At 44.1% G+C, this 21,654-nt stretch overlaps 1 protein-coding gene across 8 annotated transcripts in view; it reads right to left on the bottom strand.

The window, feature by feature from the left end:
- Positions 1-20,414, bottom strand: part of LOC121167073 (transient receptor potential cation channel subfamily M member 3) — a 164,445-nt gene extending 144,031 nt beyond the window's left edge. For 4 of the 8 annotated variants that reach the window (XM_040996448.1, XM_040996449.1, XM_040996450.1 and 1 more), the window contains exons 1-2: positions 20,287-20,414; positions 11,610-11,781 (exon numbers count right to left, since the gene is read on the bottom strand). In XM_040996448.1, the coding sequence (XP_040852382.1) occupies positions 11,610-11,760 (151 nt within the window). In that variant the 5' untranslated portion in view covers positions 11,761-11,781; positions 20,287-20,414. Of the gene's footprint in view, positions 1-553; positions 629-11,609; positions 11,782-20,286 lie in introns of all 8 variants that reach the window. The other 4 variants (XM_040996445.1, XM_040996446.1, XM_040996447.1 and 1 more) reach the window with 2 other exon arrangements.
- Between the last annotated feature and the right edge of the window lie 1,240 nt (positions 20,415-21,654).

Here is a 21,654-nt window from a genome sequence, read left to right as displayed (position 1 = left end):
AAACCAGTGCTCAGCTTGGGTCTGGCACAGAGTCTGTGCTCAGTTGAGTGCAACAGTGAACCTCAAGCTCTCAAAGCTATGAACGCTTTAGAGAAATCTCTTTTTGATGAGACAATGCTTCCCCACGTAGGATGGAAGGAACAAGGGTGTGCAAGCACATTAGCTGAAGTTTGTGAGTGAATTTCCCACTAACTGGATTTCAGGCAAGTGTTTAACTCTCCAAGCTGCCAGTTGAATCTGGAGGGTTTTTCTGACTGCTAAACAGAATACAGAAAACTCTTTGCATGGTGCCTACAATCTAAGTAAACACTCATTTTCCTTCACTAGTATCCTACCTAATATTCTGGCAAGCTGTTTAGTATGTCATCTTAGGAGCATAAATAGGAAATAATTCACTTCTGAAGTGTTTGCTTATCTTAGAAGAGACAGAGAAAGAAACAGGAGTCACTGGGAGTAATACTGTTAGGAATTTTTAAAAGAAATGAAAGCTTCGGTGGTTAATTTTTGGGTGGGGTTTAAGAGGAAGTTCAAGTTTTCTGTTAATTATACTTACCAACTGGGTCTAAATGGCAACTACCCCAAAATGAACAAAACAAGCGGGAATCAAGAGAGAAAAACGGCAGGCATCCTGTCAAAAAAAAAATCTTTGAAATTTCTACAACCCAATGGTTGGATACACATGTTATTAAAGCAGACCGATTATCCAGTTAGTATAAATTCAGACATATGACTGCAACCCAAGTTGCACTTAAGATCTATGCAAAGAATTACGCAGCCTTTCTGTCAGCCTCCATCTCATGCCACCCAGTGTCCCATTAGGTCCTTCAAAGCAACGCTTCTTTTGTGGAGGAAGAGCCCTTTGTGGTTCTGCTTCAACCAGGAACAGGCTTGCGATGGTGGAAGGGCTCAAAGGAGCTCCTCTTGTTGAGTGTTTGAATCAGTGCCTAGTCCTTGATGAAGCTTCAGAAAATATCATGTGTAAATTACAAAGACGCTTATGAATTGTTCTGTCTTCCACGATAGGAACTGAATTTCTTCCTTTTAACAACAGTTTTTCGTTCTTAGAGAAACCAATGTCCTGCTCTCCAGTGATTACTTGCATATGATGGAATGCACTACAACAATGCCAACTTGTCACTATGTCACTATGTACAGAAATGCTGTTTACTCAACTGATGCCCCTACTCTCCTCACCGACCAACATACATGACTCTCGCTCTATAAACAGCAAAACAAAGCCATTTTAGTATAACAAATGTCCCGCTAATTTGGCTATTCTACTTCAGATTGACATGAACGCTGAATGACAGTCTCATGTCGATAGAGTTGCTAATTGATTAAACTAGCTAGTCGGCATCTCATTTCCAATGCAGGCCTCTCAGGAGAACCCTGTGGGCCAGGACTGGCTCTGCTTCTGCTTTCCTGGGATCGAGCCTCATACTCAGAGCTGCCTCAACCTGGGTCTGTTTTTGAGAAGTAGGGGCTGGGCAAGGGATAGCAGGGCTGATAGGCATGATGGGACCCCCACCCCTTCTCAAGACTACTCAGTGGTTCTAGTCTGGAAAAGATACCCTTGCATAAGAAAAGAAAAAACAACATAAGCAATCCGTCTCCGGACACAGAAGGGAAATGCTGGGTTCTCTGGACAAGCCACAAGCAGCCATTACCCGTCTTCCCAGGAAGTCCCAACCTACCACACTGTCGAGGAAATGTATTCACCTTGTAAGCACACATTTTCCAGGCCATTCTTCCACTATGCTAGGCTGTTCCCCTGCTTGCTAAATACTATGACAATCTTCAACTGGATGATATTGCCATCAATCATCCTGGGCATTTAGCACAAACATTTGATGGGATTGAGCACAGAATTGGCTTAGCACCATCTCCTCTGCAAAGAGAAGACCGTGCTGGTTTCATCAGTTGAATCTTTCTAATGAACCAAGGTTTAAATGACACTATAGTGAGGGTCAAATACTTTCATGTTTCCTTACTTTGAGGATGCAATAAATGGTCTCAAGGGCTAAGGTGTGGGATAAAGGGGTAAGGATTTTGCATGCTAGCCTGAGTATCCTGTTTCTTATTTGGGTATATAGGTAAGCCTTGTCTTATTCCAGTTTTGAGGGTGAACAGAATTGAAGACAGTACTACCCGAATTGAGGCAGGGACCTAACTCTGAGTGATGAATAGCACACTGGAAATCTGAAGTTCAGGTTTCAGTAGAAGTTCTGCCACGTTAACTCCCTGGATAAACGTACTAGTTTAATATTTTCCTATAAATCAACCAATTGACGGGAAACAGTGAAACATGGATTTTTTTCTTATGATTTTACATATTAAACTAGAACGAGGTCACAGGTGTTACTGATTCATGTTTGCAGTTGAAATCTTATTCAAAAAGGTAATTTATACAGTAAGCTTACACACAGTGCACTATATTTCTGATGTTGAAAGCATTCACTTGTATGCTTTCCATCCTGTACACCATGCTCTCAACCAAAATCTTAAACATTTTCTGCCCGTGACTGTTTTTCTGCTCATGAACAGCCCCTCACACACACACACTCTGGATTCTTGTTACACTTTGTATCTCTAAGGGGAGTTGGGCCCTTGCTGCTTTGCCTGAGCTGCTGTGTGTGGATCATTGTGTGTCCATGCAGTAAAACAGAGCGGTCCAAGCAGGGCTTCTTGAATTGTTCACCTATTAGCGTTGTTATTCTGGGCTTTCTTACTTGACTTGTACTTATGAATGTAAGAACTGATATTGGTTATTTCTTAAAAATTGCGTAGGATAATGCTAAGTGGTTATATTATAACTTATTTGTAAGAATAGGTTCTTTGAGTACGAGGTTATGCTTTATTCAGCTTGGAACCCTATGGGGCTTTGTAAGTTGCAGGCACAAAATAAAGTACTTCTGAAGAAAGAGCCTACAAATTAAAGTTCGAAGGGGGTGACACAGAGACAGTAATCACTGTTGAACTGCTGACTTTAAGTGACAACTTGTGCTTGGCTCTTGGCTTGATTTTGGGAAGAAATCTGATGTGTTTTGCTGCCATCTGTAGCATCTTAGTAGAAGAGGGAGAGTACAGTGGAGCCACTTTCACTCAGTACGAAACAGCAGCTGAATGAGTTACACCCTCATGAGGGTCAGGGCACAGGGAACAGGAAACGAATTTGGGATACTCAGGAGCATGATGAGAAAAGAAACAATTATAGCTCACACTCAGAACAGAACCTATGCACCATCCTTATTCCAACAGAATATCAAGTTTAGGCTACGGGTTGGGAATAAATGTAAGTTGTTTTGTCATTCACCATCCACATTTCCTGTGTAAGTACCATATCTATTATATTGGCCTCACCATTGTAGGCACACCCTTTAGGTATGATTTAATATTGTATAATGCATCTTCGACTGGCCTCTCCCACTCTAGTTTTTCTGACCTACGTCTTCCCTTTTTCTTAAGGAGCAAAGAGTTGCGAGAAATCTGAATGGACCATAGACAGAAGATGTGTCGACCGCGGTGTTGCTGGCTCCTTATGCACAAGTCAGATACGACATCTGTTTTGGGGGATGAGGGTCCTGGGGAGCAAAGTGGTGACTGCAGGATGAGCAGATCTAGTGATGTATAATGTGAAATATGCTATTTTCAGTATTTCTGTTCCAGAGGCAGGCCCTGGCTGTTCTTTACAGGGGTGGAGGAAACGCAACCCCTCATTAGGTTGACTACTTCTAAGGTTCTTTGTGATAAGAGCTGCATCTGCTCAGCGTGAAAACCAACATCACAAAGCACTGTCGTTTGACAGGGAGAGCAGGTACTCTCATCTATCTGTTCACTCCTCAAATGTAGTTTCTGGTTCTCGGAAATCTTCAAGTGTCCTCCCCGATGGCCATGTCTTCCCAAGTCATCTGTCCTCAAACATTTTCTATATTCAGCAAGAGGAGCAACTGCTGCACTTTTCTTTCAAGAAGGAAAGAGCCCAGTTTTAGCATTGCCTTTTGTGTTGGATCTGGGAGGACAGCCAACCAACCCACTGTCTGATGGGGACTATTTTCCAGGATTCATCTTGGACTCACATTAGTTACATAAGGTGTGCAAACACAGGATAACCCTGTTTATTTTGAACAGTTGGGATGTAACATGTTAAAAGATGTGCAGTGAAAGGAGCAGTAAAGGGTCCTTTAGGGAATTCACATGCATGATGCAGAACCCAGCCCAGAACAGGTCAGGTTGTGTGAGTTCATGGAAAAATCAACTGAAGCAGGACAGTCTAAAATAACTCCTAGCACTTTAGGCAGCTTGCCTAGCTGATTCCCAGAGCCAACAAGCTGCTGTTGTTCTATCCCACTAACAAGCTCACAGGATGAAGAGTGAACGGGGCCTGAGATACATCTATGGCCAAGGTTCACATATGAGCTTTTTGGATCTTGCTGGTGTATCTTATTTTGTCTTTTGAACCAAATCCAGCCAGTTCTTAGTGGCCATCTGGAATTCTATGTTAAAAAGATGCCAGGAAATCCAAAAGCTGTCCTCCAAGATCTATTCCTCTCATCCTTCATAATCATAGAATTGTAGCTGGCTAGGTGTTTGCCTAGGACAAAGATTATGCTTCCTAATCCCTTTCTGGCTAGTATGTTGAGATGGGGCACACAGGATGTAAGCTAAAAATGTGTAGACGTGTGTATGTGCGAGAGACACTTTTCTTCATTGTGCCTTTAAGTGGAAGGGTCTCCTGCTCCCTAGATCCTTAATCCTGATTCATTCTGGCTAGAATGTAGATGTGACGGTGAGCTCCCAGGATCCCTGCAGACAGGGAGGGCAGAGTCAAAGCAAGGAGTCAGAGTCCTCCACATTGCACAGCTTCTACGTCACACCTGGGCTCAAGCCCTTGTCTGATGGAAGCACCTGTCATTTTGAATCACTGTCACAGCAGAACATCCTCTGTCATAAACACAGCAAGGTCGTGCAACATGCAAAACTCACATTATGACATCAGGCCTTACGCCACCTCTCTGCCATCTTCCTTACACTTTGTGCTACTGCTAACAACCCCATGCTGAGTATCTCAACATATACCAAAAAATAAAGACAAAAGGCACAGACCTAACAATTATAGTAAGAATACATATGCATTTATATAGTATTGTTTATTTGCATATAAATCATTATGTGCTTTTAAAAGAGCTTCGTAGAAAACTGGTGCTGGTGTTTTGGGGAAACTAAATTTTGCACTGTTCTTCTATTGAATAGCTCAATATGATCAATCCAGTTTCTTTCACGCCTGAACGCTACTGTTTGTGGACCGTTTACCACGGACAACAGTGATGGCAGTGTTGGGTCAGAGAAGGTGTTAAAGTTACTGAGGATGGCAGTGGTGTCTCAGATGACCAATGTCAGGTCGCCAGGGCAAGCGGGCTTTAGAATTAACAACGGAAAAACACACGTGCACACAAGAGTTGTACTGAGGTGCAGGGAACAAGATAAATACGATACCAGAAGTGCAGTGCCAATTTTTGCAAAAGCATGGCCTGCTAGCGTTGTACCGGATGAATTTACTCATCTACCAAACACTTCCGTCACTGCGCTGCGCACTGTGCCTAAAGTATTTGTCAGTAATTCAGAGATTGTGAGTTACAGCTCCTTTGCTCTGGATTTCACACTGTATTTTATTATGGTGCTACTTGTTTCTATCTTTCCTGGGCAAGTATTCTCTGGAGGAAGATCTCCAAGGGCCTGTGGTAAGGCTGCCACACTCCTGGTCTCTACTGGACTGTGAGGAGGATCTCCAAGGGCCCATGGTAAGGTTTCCACACTCCTGGCCTCTTCCAGACTCTGAACTGAGGCAGCCTGGGTGCTGAGGAGAAAGCGAGCAGCCATGAGCCTATTTCTGCAGGCACGGAGGCTGAAATGTGCATCACGCAGGGTGCTAGGAGTGGGTACCGTGGGATTGGAAATTCTGATCCGATTTGCTGCATGAGTTAGTTCTGCCTGCTAGGCAGACCAGAGGCTCTTCAGATGAAAAGCAGCGCCCTCGGTCACTGTTGCAGAAAGTGCATTCGAGAGTATTAGTTTTAAAGTCAGTGGCGTCCTAAGGTCTGCACAGGTTGGTCATTAGGTATTTTGAGTCTCATTACTACTCGCTAGCAGCTTGGATTCCATGCACACAGGTACAGGAAAAAGGATGTGGAAAATAGGACGAATTGGAGTTTATTTTGATGTAAAGTTAGTTTTCATTTTTTGAAATCTATTGCATAGTTTCATGATGTGCACATTCTAGGAACATTTTAAGGATCTGTTAAACATGATTTCAAAATTCTTGTCTTTAAACTTGGATAAGCTTTGCTGGAAGTGGTCCTGCCAAGTGAAAACCCGATGAACAGTCTCAGTGGTGTTTCTGAAAGGGAGGCAGGTGGTACTTGGTGCAGGTCATCCTTCATGTCAAACTACACAACAAGCGATAGCATGTTCACATTCCTGCCTTGGCTCTTCTATGTCATTAACGTAATACTTGTTAGAAACTGTCACAACTCCAGACCCACTTTTTAATGTCTCCTAGGGAATGTTGTATCGCCCTTGTTGGAATGCTTCAATTATGTGTCCAATTATCACAATTATCACCCTCGGTTCATAAACCGAGATGCAGATGACACAGTCATGGGTGCTTAGTTCAGATCAAGCTACTCTCACAGAACAAAGCACTTTGCAGTGGGGGTACATCACCCCACAGAGCGGAGGCTTTGACAAACAAAGCCTCCCACCACTGGAGTCACTTTGCTTCTCCTTAGGCACTGTTCAGGTTGTGGCGTTCACAAATCATACAGCCAAGGTGATGTGGGAGAAGGCATTTCCCCATGATAAAGCATAATTTAACAGGCACGGCAGATTGTCCTTGGAAACATTATTGTCATTTTCATTTGTGTAAGTTCACAGTCATATATGAATAGTGTATTCGCTTAGGTACTTTCTAAGAAGACATCTATTTCTGTCCAAGAGATTTCTGTGTGTCCACATTCAATGATGCTTTCTGCCTCCTGCATTCAGTTCTGCTACTTGTTTATTTATAAGCAGGAGTACACTTTAATGTACTGCTTTAGAGAAAGCAGCCCAGGTGGCCACATCAGATGAGGCCACAGGCCAATGTCAGATGTTACTTGGGGGCAAAGAAAGAGCAGAGTGTGCAACTTCTGCCAGGGGGAAATATTAATCCCTTACATTTGCTGTACACTGATGTAGCTCTCCCTTTCAAAGTGAAAGTATTGCCAGGTTGTGATTTGTGGGTAAAGATACACTTTGAAAGTAAGTTCAAGGCTATGTAATAACTGCATGTCCTCGTGAAAGCCAGAGGGATATTTTGACCCCCCCACACACACAGTCATGAAACCACGATAACCAGCATTTCTATCAGCTTGGAAATTGATCACGTCCCTGTGTTGGAGCATCCCAACTCCTCTCTTCTGGCTATCTTGAAAGATGTAAGATTTTAGGCATTGTACTATATTGAAAGACAGCAGGATTTCATTTTCTTATCTCACTAGTTTTCCATCCATTATCCAACCTCCCGGTTCTGCCCAGCTACTGCCAAGACAACGTCTGGTAACTACTACTCCACTCACTGTTTCTGTGAGATCTGCTGGTTTTGAATGAGACCATGTGGTAGTTTCTGTGTCAATGCCAGACTTTTTTCACTTTCATAATATCCCTGCAGCTCCATCCATGCTTCTACAAAAAGTTCCTCCTTTTATGTCTGAATAATAGGCTGCTGTGTGCGCATAGATTCCTCATGAATTTCTGGAATTGGATGGTTTCAGGTTGGAAGCTATGGCAGGGAGTCTACCAGTGTTCCTGAAAGGTAGGAAGCGAACTAGTTTCTGAAAATCCACCTTCCGGAGTTCTTGCCCACGCTGACTTGCGCAGTGATAGCTCTGTAGGACGATACCCTTTCTTCACAGGTGCAGGGTTGAAGAGATTGCCAGCCCTTGTCTGGAGTGATCGGATCATGAGGGTCTGAGCTTCCCACTCCACCTGCCGCTTTCAGCCTATCCCGCTGGCGAGAGCAGCCTCCCACCTCTCCCGACAGTTAAATTCTTCTCCCCCACCAGACCCTTAAAAGACTCAGATGGCTGGGAGAGTTTTCTAACCTTCATTTCCAAGAATTTCAATGGGGTATTTTTAAAAATAGCTTTTTGACCATCTCAGAGAAGGCCTTGAGACCAGAAAAGATGGCTGCCGAGTGATTTAGGATGAGTTCCTCAGCAATCTAGTTCTTGAATTGTGTTTTTTGAAAGTTACTAAAGCATTGCTGGCTTAGTTTAAGTAAGCATTCTTAAAATACAGTCTCCATGTGGGCCACACAAATTTAAAATGCTTTGGTACTGAAACAGTTGGGATGTTATACTCAATGGATTTCCTTCAGAATCATGTCAGAGAGGAAGTTAGGGGCATCTTTCCAAGAAGCAAGACTGGCCAGAGCCTAATGAATGTGGGAAAAGGGGTTATAGTTCTAAGGTCATTATTATCATCAGGCATAATTTGTGCATTTTCCAAAACAATGTGCAGAATGTCTGCCATTTTAAAGCCTCCCTCAGGCCACTCAGATGCCACATTCTAGAATGCAGCTACTTTTCAGCACCTATACTACTGTCTTAATCCAAACCCCTGCTACGTCTCACCCACATTACTGCGATGGCCCCCTAACATCTCTACCTCTAACAGAGAGTCTTAGCAATGCCATTAGAACCAAGTACAATTCTTGGCTCACCATGCTTTACTTGCTCTTCACTCTACTCTGCCTGTGTCCTTGTTTTCGCTCTGGCAAGAATGCTCTTCCAGAATCAGCTCCATCATTCCACTCAGGCCTCTGCTTCAACACCTACAGGGCCCCTTCCTAACAGCCACACCCACATGATCCTCCTAGCACACAGCTGTACATGCGTGTAAACATAGCACTTCTATGTTTCTATTTGTACATCACGGATTTGCTCATTTGTTTATTTATTGCATATTGTGCTTGCTGCTTTTAGCCATTCAGGTCAATGGCATAGTATGTTATTATTGGTGATATATGTTGGTCAGAAAAGACCAGAGTAGGGTAGGGTCATATTCTTACATAGGAGGGGTTTTCTTAAGAGGATGAAGCCATTTATGGTTTAAAGCAGTCTTCTCCATAAGAGCCCACAGTGTGCAATTGATTCCCAGGTGAGACAGCTTGGCAGCTGAATGAGGACATAATGAAGTGGGCATACACATTTCTGGGGTGCTGGTGGGCAGAGTGACTGGGCTGTAGTGTCTCATTCACCAAAATCAAGTTCCACAGTTATCAACTTCCTAAACACTGAAAGCAGGAAATGAGAGTAAAAGGAGGAACTGTGTAACTATGATACAAGAAAAAGAGTGGGTGTCCAGAGGAGATGGTAGGATGGTTGACCTCCCTAAGGGGCTGTGGCCCTCTGCTGTCTCCTGTTAGGATGAGGTCAGCCTTTGGAAGGTGTCTGAGTGCTCAGCGGGCCCAGGTATCTGGTGTGATGAAGATGTCTGGGGGCTTGGTGGGCTCTGGTCTTTGCTGTGAACTGAGTGGAGATCTCCAGGTTGCACTAGACACTAGAAAGCTGGAGTCTCCCCTCACACTGTGTGGATCTTGCTCTTCTTGGCTTTGGTGCTCAGTACAGTGTAAGGGAAAAAGATCTACTGCCTTTGCAGCACATGGTCTGTATGGAACAGAGACCAGGGCATATCCTTGGAAAACAGTGGACAAACTAAGATGAGTCGAGCATCTCATCCTTCCACTGATAGTTTAGGGAAAGAACTAGTGGATGTGCTATCTCCTACCACTCAGTCTAGTTCAAGGGCAAATTTCTAACCCTGTGCCTTTAAACTTCCTGTGCCTTCAAGGATCTCTGCTGAACTCTGAGTAAAGGAAGTTCACTGAATAGGAGCCTGTTAATGTCTATGATACCTCAAATGCAGTCTGCGATAATTCCTCCAGCAGGTGGGTTCCAAGCTTTGCACTACTCATGCCTGGGTACCCACATACAGTGTGTCACTATATGCTTTCCCCTATTTGTGCCTGGGTACCCACAAATACTATGCCACTATATGCTTTGCTTCTGTTCTCATGCATGGTACAGGATTTGTGTCTGACATGCCCAAGGCAACTATACAATGGGGGCTCGTCTGGCATTCTGAGTGCTATGACCATCTACTACATCCCCGGACTCTGCTCTGCACTGATGCCAGTAGCTCAGGCAGCACTTGCATGAGCTTTGGGGTAAGACACAGCAGTTGTACAAGTTCATCTGGGTGTCCTCTCGGTAGCCTGGAAGGTACCAGGACTGACAGACACAGCCCTGGCTAGGCTCGCAGTCCGCTCGCATCCTTGTGGTTGGTGCATGGTGTACATAGTCTTTCCCCCCATGTGGCTGACTACCTGGCCCAGCAGTCCCCAGGGCTCTACCGTCTGTGCTCAGCTCAGACAGGACTGTCTTCCTGAGCTTGGCCTTGAGTTTTTCTCTTTACCCTTGTCTGCTTCGGCCTCCAGCTCACTCCCACTGTTTTCTAACAACGTTCTTATTTCACATTCAGGCCAGAGTGCATTGCTCTAGACTTCGCCATGAAGAGCTGAGAGTTGACTGCTACAGCAGTAGAGGTTCTTACAAGGTGGGACCCGAGAGGAGAATGTAGCAGGCAGAAGGTGATGCGAGGTCTGCCTTTACAGTCCTGGAAGGAAGGCGGCGCTGTTAGAGACAGATGCAGAGGAAAGGCCAGAGAAGAGAACGGCTTAGAACTGAGCTAGCCTAAGGGAAGGTCTGGAAGACAGGCTGAGATGTCACTCCGTTAGGTCAGTTTCCCTCATGGGGCAGAGGAGAATCACAACATTTGAGCCTGTCACAAAGCGTTCAATGTTAGTTCGTGAATGTCAATTCAATTTTTCAGGGATGGATAGTAGATGCGGTTTCTCCTAGATCCATCATATTTCCACTCCAGCCACTTAGTGATCCGGGGAGATGGCTGCTTTTAACAGGCAGTGTCTTCACAAACAAAACACACAATACAGCACAGAGCACAGAAGTAACTGATAGTGTGACCAGTCAGTCCGTACCACACACATGCATACACACATAGATGCATACGTGTCTAGAGACAACGAACACACAAAAGTGCTATGACAATTCCATGGATGGTTGTACCGGGTGCTGTAGCTTAAGGTCCCATTGCATCATACATTTGCCTAACCATATCTAAAATCAGTTTCTTTTCTTTCTGCCTCACGAAACAAGCTTCAATAGAAGTAAGTGTTCTGTGTTGCCTTTCTTCCTTACAATTTTCCATGAAGCATATTGGTAAAATTTGGAGAGTAAAGTTCATTTGCATTGGTGAATTGTTCACATGCAGTAAATGGGCTGGAGTCCCCTGATTGCATCACCTGTTCTTAAGCCTCTAATTGTCCTTTCCTGCGTGGTGTCCTCTTGTTCTACCCACTGGTCCAGCAGCAGTAATGGTCCCTATTTGAGACTTAGTCATGTTGCACAAAGTGCTGCTTGGCAACCCTAAAGTTACCCCCTTTCAGCAGGCTTGCCAAGGAGGCAGGGTGGTGGGAACAGTGGCCTACTTACTCGTGTTGATCTTCTGAAGTGAAATGTGCTTTTCCAGTTGTCTCCGCAGCTTCACCTCTGCCCCGTATTTGCCAGTGGTCCCGTTGTCCGCCAGGATGAAGTGAGAATGCATGCTGTTGAGAACAGTGAGCTTACTCATGGGATTGGACATGGTCTGATAGGGCCGCACAACCTGCAGGGGAGCAAAGAGAAGACATCAGAAAACAAGAGGTGAGAAGGAAAGCTAGACAGAGAGGAAAGCATGTCAACTGTGGTTCCTCTGTGTCCATGTGGCATTGGTTCCGGGATGCTGCTCCCAAGAATGGAAAATCCAAGTTCAGGTGTTGCGCAAAGCTACCCATTCTTGGATAGCTTATTAGTAATCTCCACATTACTTACAATAGTCACTGCACTCAAGATGTATTTTTTCATGGACTAATAGAAAGAATAGATGACTGTACATGCTTAGAAGTGTAAGGAATTTTTTCTTGAATATTTTGTTTTGGATAATTGAATATGTAAATACGGGATCTAAGAATACCAAGAGCTAGCAATACAATGTGCATCTTCTTTCTAGTATTGCTTTGGATAGAAGCAAGGTTTCTGGTAAATGATTGATTCGAAAGCAGACTATATATATAAAGGAATCTTGTTTGCATACTGAAATCAGAGACTTAAAATTCATGCTTTCATTGCGTTCTAAAGGTGGTATGCTAACAACCATTTCATTCTGAAGCTGATCATTTAGTTCTGTTTGTTCCTGTATTCTATGTCTGTCATTTCATTAGTAGTCACAGCAGAACAATCATGATCTACAGAGTGGGGGTTCTGGGGAGAAGCATAACCTTTTCCATCACTCCCATTCCATAATCTGAAATCTTATTACTGAAAATCAGCACTATTCTGATCAGACCCCTTAAGCGAACATGATATAAGTTGAACGTAAAATGACTGTCTCATGAGATGAACATGAGTAGACCAAAAACATTCATCTCAGTCTTAGCTTCTCTGGCAGCTGCTATTTTAACCTCATGGTGAGTTATACGACCCAAACTGGAGAAGCTGCAGTGTGTCTTCAGATATGTGGTACAAACAGAAAAGCCAAAGCTATTGTGATGGTTACGTACACATATTTATATCCCTTGCAGGTGGATGCTGTATGTATGTATGTATGTATGTATGTATGTATGTATGTATGTATGCACAGTAGATGAGGAAGCAGGTGGGGAGGTGGACTTCCCAGGAGGGTATGGCACGAAGGCCCATGTTACCCCCAGGAGTGCTGAAGAGCTTCAGGTCTGAGCTGCACTTCTGACTGGGAGCAGGAAACACGGAACTCTTCCCCAGTCCCCGAACAGCTAGCACTGTGCTAACCCGTCAGGACTGAGTGACAGAGGTTTTATTTCTTGGCCTCTTGTGCAGTGTGTACATTAATTCTAGAGCTGAAATGCTCTTGTTTTTCTCCGTGAGAAGCTAGAATTACAATGTGATTTAGTAAAGGTGGCCTTCAATAGTGAAGATTTAGCTCTCACTCTTGATTCACACAACCACATGTCTATGTGCCTGGCAAACTAAATGTACTCAAATAGTGGATGGATGGATGGATAGGCAAGCGTGAGACAGACGGGCTTTTGTCCAAAACTGGACAAAATCCTCTTCTATGTCGAGTTGATTTAATGCAGATCTACAATGGGCATAAAACTCTGGCCTTTAGTGTGGTCTTCAGGTCTGTGATTCGGTGTGCCATTTTTAATGTAGCATTAATGTAACATGATTTCATAGCCTCACATAACTTCCCTTATTGATAAACCCCATAACACGCTGATTGCCTCTAATATTTCCCATGCATTAATCAATTACCCCTTGTCTGAGTGAGTCAATTAGTGTCCTCTGAAATCCAGAACGGTCATTGAAATTCGCGTTTTGTTGCATTTGTTTTTGATCATAAAACATTCATTGTAGGGCCTGGCAGCGTGGCCTAGCGGCTAAAGTCCTCGCCTTGAACGCGCCGCGATCCCATATGGGCACCGGTTCTAATCCCCGCAGCTCCACTTCCCCTCCAGCACACTGCTTGTAGCCTGGGAAAGCAGTCGAGGACAGCCCAAAGCCTTGGGACCCTGCACCCGTGTGGGATACCTGGAAGAGGTTCCTGGATCCTGGCTTCGGATCGGCATAGCATCTGCCATTGTGCTCACTTGGGGAGTGAATCATCGGACAGAAGCTCTTCCTCTCTGTCTCTCCTCCTCTCTGTGTATCTGACTTTCCAATAAATAAATAAATCTTAAAAAATTCATTGTATAGTTGAGTGCAAGTTAATACATGTTAATGTATTGTTGATAAAGATTTTACAGTAAGATTTTTTTTCTTAAAGTGTCTCTGAATTTTACTTATGGAGAAAAGAAAATATTTATTGTTTTTTTCTTTTCTAGCAACAGATACTGCAAGATTGCATGCAAACCCCGAGCCATTAGACAAGAGACGTCTACAGAGACCCAGTTTTCTGTGAGTGAAGCCCAGGCATTAGTACTAGCTCAAACATGAGACAATGTAAAAAATCCTTAGAATATGCCCGAATTCCATCAGTCAGAGTGATATTTCTAAGTGACTAAAGTAATGAAGATACTCTTGACGATGGGTGTCTAGCCTGGCAGTTCAAAGACAGTGCCACGTGTCATATCCCATCCCTAGTTTTCATCACTGCTTGGAGCTCCTGACTTCAGAGTCCAACTAACACAGAATCTGAGAGAGAGTGACGACAGCACCAGCAACTGGGTTACTGCCACTCACACAGTTCCTAGCTCCTGGCATGAGGTGAGTGAACTGGGGAGAGGGGAAGCGGGGTTGCAGGGACTCTGGATTCCTCACAACCCGCCTGTCTTCTCCAGCAGTTCTTCAGGACACAGGTGCGCCTCAGCTTTCTGACTTGAAAATTACTCAAAGGGCCGTTGGGAATACTATACAGCTCACCCGGTCGTGGGACAAAAGGGTCATTTATGACATCACACAGCATTTTGAATCTACGTTTCTTTTAATCTTTGTGAAAATATGGTTATGTTATTTACGCTCATGGAGATTTTGTTTACTGAATGACATATAAATGTAAAAGATAAGGCATTTTTCAATCATGCGAGGAGGAATATATACTGAATATTGAAGCAATCCTGAGCCTAAGAACCCTAGAACTCTGTGGAATGCTGGCTCAGCAATGGCTTTGGGAAGCTTAGGTCCTCTTTCAATTTGTAAAAGGGAAATGGTTAAAACGGATTAATTTACAGGCATTAGCAGATTAGGGGAGGGGAGCTCAGGAAAGTTCATGGAAGATTCCCATTCTCCAGAATCTGTCTGAAGTTTCCTTGTCTTGTATGGACCGTGCCCTAGGAGCAAGCCTGGCTCCTTGATGTTGCATACATGCGTATTTCTTCTCTATGTTCAATTAACCATCAATTAGTTGATTTTCCTATTGTGAGTCAATGATCAAAATGATATAATGAGACAAAATCAATGAAGACAAGTGTACTCTGTTGGCCAAATAGGTGAAGTGCTTACTGATTGATTTGGGTCACATTTTTGTAGGTGTTTAATAATAAAGAAATGGCTTGGAATTATTTGTTGATGAATTGCCAAGTTGCAAATAACTACTCAAACGCTTAAGAATACATTTGGTCTCACCTGCCTACAAAATCAATCGACTATTTTAATAAACACATCAGCAGTCTATTTTTGAGTTATAATTTGCACATCTAAAAGGCATTTGCGATTCTTTGTTATGCCTTCTGAGTATAAAAATGTCTTTTTATAACAAATACAAATGAATTTTTCTGACAGGATTTCTGGGATAATCTATAAAAAGAGGACAGCCAGTTGGAGGTATGTTTGTGCACTGAGTGAAAATGATTATGATACACCTCCAACTGGGGCTGTATTGGATGGCTGCATTATGTGTCCCAGCCTGACTTCCCTGCCGGAACTGTTGATGTCTAAGAGTACCCATTGTTGTCTCTCCTAGGAATTTAGGATGCTTCGGTTAGGGACCACCAATGCAAGAAATGAGGAGACATTCAGATAATTGTGTGTTTTTCTTATAATTACCCTTTGTTGGGAAAGGAGAAGTCTTCATTTTCAGGTGAGTTTTCATGACAGACTCACCCAGCTGTCTGCTAATGAGGGGAAACCTTAGAAATAAGCACTAGGTCCTCAGTGTGCTCTGAGCCTCATGGGCCACTGCTCAAGAGTAAATGAGTGACTGAACACTGCTTAGTACTGCCTCAGTGTTGGTAAAGCTTGAGGCTCAGACATACAGATGCTGAAAGCAGAAGGAAGCGAGGGTCTTGACAACGACCCTGACCAATGACTGCGCACTGATGCTGAAGCTTCCCTTGCCTCTAAATGGAATTTAAACCTTCTGTGTGTCCAAACTCTGTCTGTTCTTTTTAAGCTAATACAGAAGAGCTACCCTCCAGTCACAGCAACTACATGAAAAACGAAGCGACTTCATGCCTGCCTGTCATTCATGTACGGTAAGGACAGTTTGGTCCCTTGGGATTCCTTTAGCAGAGACTTGAAGTGGCTTGAGTCGTTACATGATGAGTCCGAGACCTCTGGGATCCCAGATGTATTGGACACAGCCCAGGCAAGCAGCAGGGTTGGGCACGTGTGGGCCAAGTGGTCATCTTTTTCCCTCCGGATGACATCAAGCTTTTAACTTAGGCTCAAAGAAGATGAGCATTCACTTCGCAGTGATCACATGCCAGGCACTGTGATACAAAATTTATAAAGCTGCTGGAAGCTTATTCTAAATCTGGAAAAACCATGGGGGCTCAGAGATGTGGTATCTTAGCCAACTTTGCCTCCACACACATCTTAAAATAGCTTTTTTGAGGGGGAGGGGAGGGGGACAGAGCGGGCAATATAGAGAATGGATTAGGGACAACAAAGTCTGTGGCTTCCCTTGTAATCCTAAACAGGCCGAAGCCCATTTGGATAAATGTAGCTGCAAGTGGAAGAGTAGAGCAAGGTCTGCAGGAGGTAGGTGCTGCCTCCCTGCGTACGAAACCTCAGACACCACAGATGCACCTGGCCAGTGTCACACGGCGCCCGGCTATCTTAGCCGTGTGACTGCCATTCACAGCCACAGGAGAAAGCATTTGAACTGGAGTCTCACAGCAGAAGGTCCTCACTTGCTGTTTACTGAAACAGCCCACATCACCTGTCTATGCTGAGGGTGCCATCCCTTGCTGGCAGTGGCACAAAGCACAAGTTCTGAGCAGCTTACTGTGGTGTTACATTCTTTGAATGTCTCCCCTTAGTCTAGTTGCAGCCGTCGACTCTCTTCCAATAGGAAGCAGGAAAAAGTGGCAGTGTGACTTACCACACCGGGCCAGGAAGATGGGAGCTGCTGCTATGTTGTGAAGGTGGAAGAAGTACTTATCCTGCAACCTGTAAGTCCTGGGAAGAGACTGAGCGATCCTCCTAGGCATCCTAACTCCTTAGAGACCTGAAGTGAGAGTGGTACATGAGCACCTGAACTGCTCATGCTGGCTGTTCAGACTGATAGGTGTTGAGGTCATGTTCTCATGCAGGTTTGTAGGCTGAGCTTCCCTGAGGTCTCATACTCAATCTGCTCTGGACTCAGGAGGCATCACAGCTCCATGACCTCTGTTCCCTTCTTGATGTATTAGCTGGCATTTGTTCCCTGTTCCACTGGGATCCTCCACACCCCCCTCCTGTTGGCAGGATTGATAGAAAAGTCATGGAGTCAGTTAAGCGATGGTACGGCCACCTGCACAACAGCCTGGTGTCCCAGGGAAGGATGCTGACCAGGCGTTTCAATAAAAAGGGAAAGAGGACAGCATCCATCCTCACTATGGGTTGTTTCACTCTGCACAGAGTTCAGCTGCACGCTGACCCTGGGTACCATTTCCATGAAAGGGTTATGTGAGAACCTCAGGATGAAAACTTCACAGATACTCTATTGGCAATGTTTTGTTTTTAAGATTTAGTTTTATTTGCAGTGGGAAATGACATGGACATGGAGCGGGGGGGAAGATTTCGGGTCCAATGTTCAAGTGGCTACAAAAGTCTGCACTGGAGGTGGAGGTGTTGCGAAGCTAAAGTGACAGGTAAGGAGCTGAAGGAAGGAAGGAAGGAAGAAAGAGAGAGAGAGAGAGAAAGAAGAAAGAAAGAAAGAAAGAAAGAAAGAAAGAAAAGAAAGAAAAGAAAGAAAGAACTCTCCTCAGTGACTGCTACCAGTCAGAAAGAAAGACTTACTGTGTAGTTCCAGTTCACTCAGGCCTCTCCTCAGTGACTGCTACCAGTCAGAAAGACAGAACCAGAGAGAAAGACAGAACCAGACAGAACGAACCCGTCAGAAAGAAAGAAGCAGACAAAAAGACAGAAAGAAAGACTTACTGTGTAGTTCCAGTTCGCTCAGGCCTCTCCTCAGTGACTGCTACAATTCCAGTCACTTACCTATTCATCCTGTTTAGCCAGACTCGTGAGGTATCATAAACCCATAACCCATGAATAGCATATTTACTATTGGTAATTTTCCCCTGGATCTACAAGAAAGAGTACCACTACAGGCACCAAAGACTAAATTTCAACTGCCAAACAGAGCTCTGGGAGGCCAAGGACTCTGAGGTCACCCACCCCCGTTGGGAAGCCCAAATCCTTCCATGCAGGACCGAAGGTCATCAGAACAACAGCTACGAGCCCTGAGTAGTCCGTACTCACAGAAGCACAGCAAACTTCCTTCAGGACTCGGGAGAGGAGCTTTCTCTGGTCCATCCTCTGGCAATGACCATCAGGGTCATTCCAGAGCCCCTCCCCCAAAACAAACAAATACAATCAGAGTAGACAGAGAACAATACGGGAAATTTACAACCAGACAGCAGAATTTTGCTCAACACTATGCACTGCTAAATACTAAAATGAGGACAGACAGCTGAGTAGTACCCTATAGCCATTTTACAGTGACATTATAGCCAAAATGTCAATGAAAGTCACAGGATGAGGTTGAGAGCTGGCATCTTGTAATATATGGATTATTCAATACCATGACTATTAATACCACAGTGTTGTAAATTGATCTTGATGTTATGTTGGGGCTTTTTATTGATCAGGAGGATATGCTGCCACCTTTACCTCTAGACCAGAGATGATCTCCCCCAAAAAACCGTTGAATGTATCTGCACAATTACATGCTGCACTCTTTTATTACAGGCATATACCAAGCAAAGACTCTCAACTGAATTTGATTTGTGATAGTGCAACAAGGTGGAGGAATCCACCATGGGGGGAGGGTGTGAGGAGGGGTTGGGGGAATCCCAGAGCCTATGAAACTGTCACATAACACAATGTAATTAATAAATAATAATTTAAAAAAAGAATATTGTTATCACACCGGAACGCAAGAAATGTTATGTATATTAAGTCCTGAGAGAACAGCGTTCAGTCTCTCTGGATAAACAAATTTACTCAACACTTAAATCATGTGTTTTTCTGTGTATTCTACAAACCTGCTGTTGTCCGGCTCCCGTGGCCTCCTGCTGCCGACCTGGCTTTTGGGGACACAGAGCCCGCCTTTCCACATTACCAGCAACAGGGATGAAGGGTGCTCCCACTTGAACAGTACAAAGGCCTTGGCCCACTGGGTACAGGAGTGTCAGGAAATGTTTGTCATTGACATGACTTTACAAGGGACGGGAGGAAAAGGAGAAAGAAGAACAGTGGGAGGAGGGAGTGTCAGGACTGATGTTTCCACACCAGCAAGAGAACAAAACGTACGTAAGATTTACAAGTTGAACAAATAACAGGAATACAAAGTAGACCAGGCCTGCCTGCAGCTGCCTTGGGTCACTGTTTTGTCCCCACACGCAGAGTGACAACTCATGTTGCCATGAGAGATTCTGAAGCCATAAATTATACACATTATAATCCAGAAGTCATTTTGAAAATAAGTTTTTTTTGTGTTAATACATACTGTTGGTATTGGACACCTTCGTATACGCACATGTTTGAACAAACCTATTTGTTAGTTTACAGTTAGCAGAGATTGAATTGAGACCAGATATACTCCTGGGTGGCAAGTGCCAGGCAGGGGATCTTGCATCTGCAGTCACAATGCCATTTTGAAATATGAGCATTTTATAAACATAATAACAATTCATCCATTACCTTCTGTATTCTGGGTAAATTATTTCTGCCATGTTATGCGATAGCCCTGATATGGATACATTTAGTCATTTTCCCAAATGATTTGAGTCATTCCCTCCTAGGGGGAAGCCAAGTTCTCACTGTGCCCACATCACCCAAGGCTTTGGGAAACTGAGGCCGAGTAGAAGAACGGCGCAGAAGGCTGGCACTGTCTGTCCAGAGCTAGCCAAGGCACACCCTCAGAAGTGAAGCTGCAGGGACCCTCAGGTGCAGACAGTCAGCTCATGTGGCTGTATGTTACCTGCTTTACTCAGTAATAACAGAACCATACTAATACGCTTGCAGGATTTGTTAAGATGGGTAAAGACTTCAGCATTCAGCAGTAAGAATTCTCCTGGCTTTTCTAGATAGTTTTGAAACTCAGTCACCCAATAAACCATTCCTAGCATCACTTTCATGTTTCAGAGCTAGGGACTAAGAGTACCGTGCCATTCATTTTAAATATGGGGTGGGGTAGGGCAGGGCAGGCCAGCCCAGGACTTACATCTCTTCCAATCAGGTCCTCTTGGTTCTCCACAATTCCCCAGGGTGCGATTCCTATGGTGCAAATCTTCCCTCTCGACTTAGACGCATGGTCCTTCAAGGCATCTCCAACGTGCCGGATAACACCTGAGAGCAAGAACTACATTCAGCTTGTGTTAGAAGTATCCTAGCTTCCTGTGCAACTGGCTTAAACTGCACTGGACAGAGGCTACATACTCCATAGGCATACCTGTTCAAGTTCTGGCTGTGTCACCTCTGACTGCACCTGCAAACCACATGAAGATGGACCAAGTGCTTGGGTCTCTGCATCTTCAAAGCTTGGTCAGGCCTTAATTGATCCAGACATTGGAACAATGAATGTGCCAATAGAAGATCTCTTTCCCTAACTCTGCCTTTCAAATAATTATGTCCAATGCATTTAAAGATTTAATATTTTCACACATTTCTCTATAATCTACATGTATTAAGAAAACCCAAACCTGTAATCATCTTGCCACATCCATTTGCTATTGCATATTAACTCATTGTTTTCTTTTGCATTAATAAACCACCCAATGTCTAATAAAAAGAATAAAGTTATTTAACAAGGAATTGTTCTTCTGTTGTCAAGTTTTGAAAAGTATTAAACATTTTTTTTAATTTTTATTGGAAAGTCAGATTTACAGAGACAGAAAGATCTTCTGTCTGCTGGTTCATTTCCCAAATAACCGCAACGCCCAGAACTGAGCCAGGAGCTTCTTGTAAGTTTCCCATGTGGTACAGGGTCCCAAGGCTTTGGCTCACAAGCAAGAAACTGGAAGGGAAGGGAAGTGGAGTGAACTGGTGCCCATATGGGATCCTTGTAGATGTAAGGTAAGGATTTACCCACTAGATTATCATGCCAGGCCCAAAACTTACTTTTAAGGCAGAGTTGGAGAGAGGTATTACACACACCCATTCACTCCACAGATGGCTGCAGCAGCCAGGGCTCAGCCAGGCCAAAGTCTGAGACTCATGCAGTGTGTTCTGCATGGGTGGCAGGGACCCGCATCCTTACCCCTAGAGTGCAGGCTAGCAGGGAACTGGAACCACAGAAAAGCTAGGATTCGAACCAGGCAGCCTAACAGGCAATGCTGACATCCCTAGTGGCTTCTCAACCGCTCTGCCCAACACCTACCGGCAGAGTCCTTCGTATCAGCATCAGGATTTGTTAATGTGACTAGCACCACCTTGACGGCACACTTTAAACAACACAGCGTATGAGGCAGTCATTAAAACAATAATTTAGCCCAGACATTTTACTCTTGCTCTCATTTCCTATTTAAACATACTATGATGAACACATTCAAAAAGAAAACGATAGCTTACTTTGTGACATCAGTTGAATCTA

Source organism: Ochotona curzoniae, unplaced genomic scaffold (genome assembly GCF_017591425.1).
Source record: "Ochotona curzoniae isolate NIBS_2020 unplaced genomic scaffold, NIBS_Ocur_1.0 patch305, whole genome shotgun sequence".
NCBI lineage: Eukaryota > Metazoa > Chordata > Mammalia > Lagomorpha > Ochotonidae > Ochotona > Ochotona curzoniae.
The sequence above is the reverse complement of the archived record's forward strand: the minus strand, read 5'-3'. Positions and strand labels throughout refer to the sequence as shown.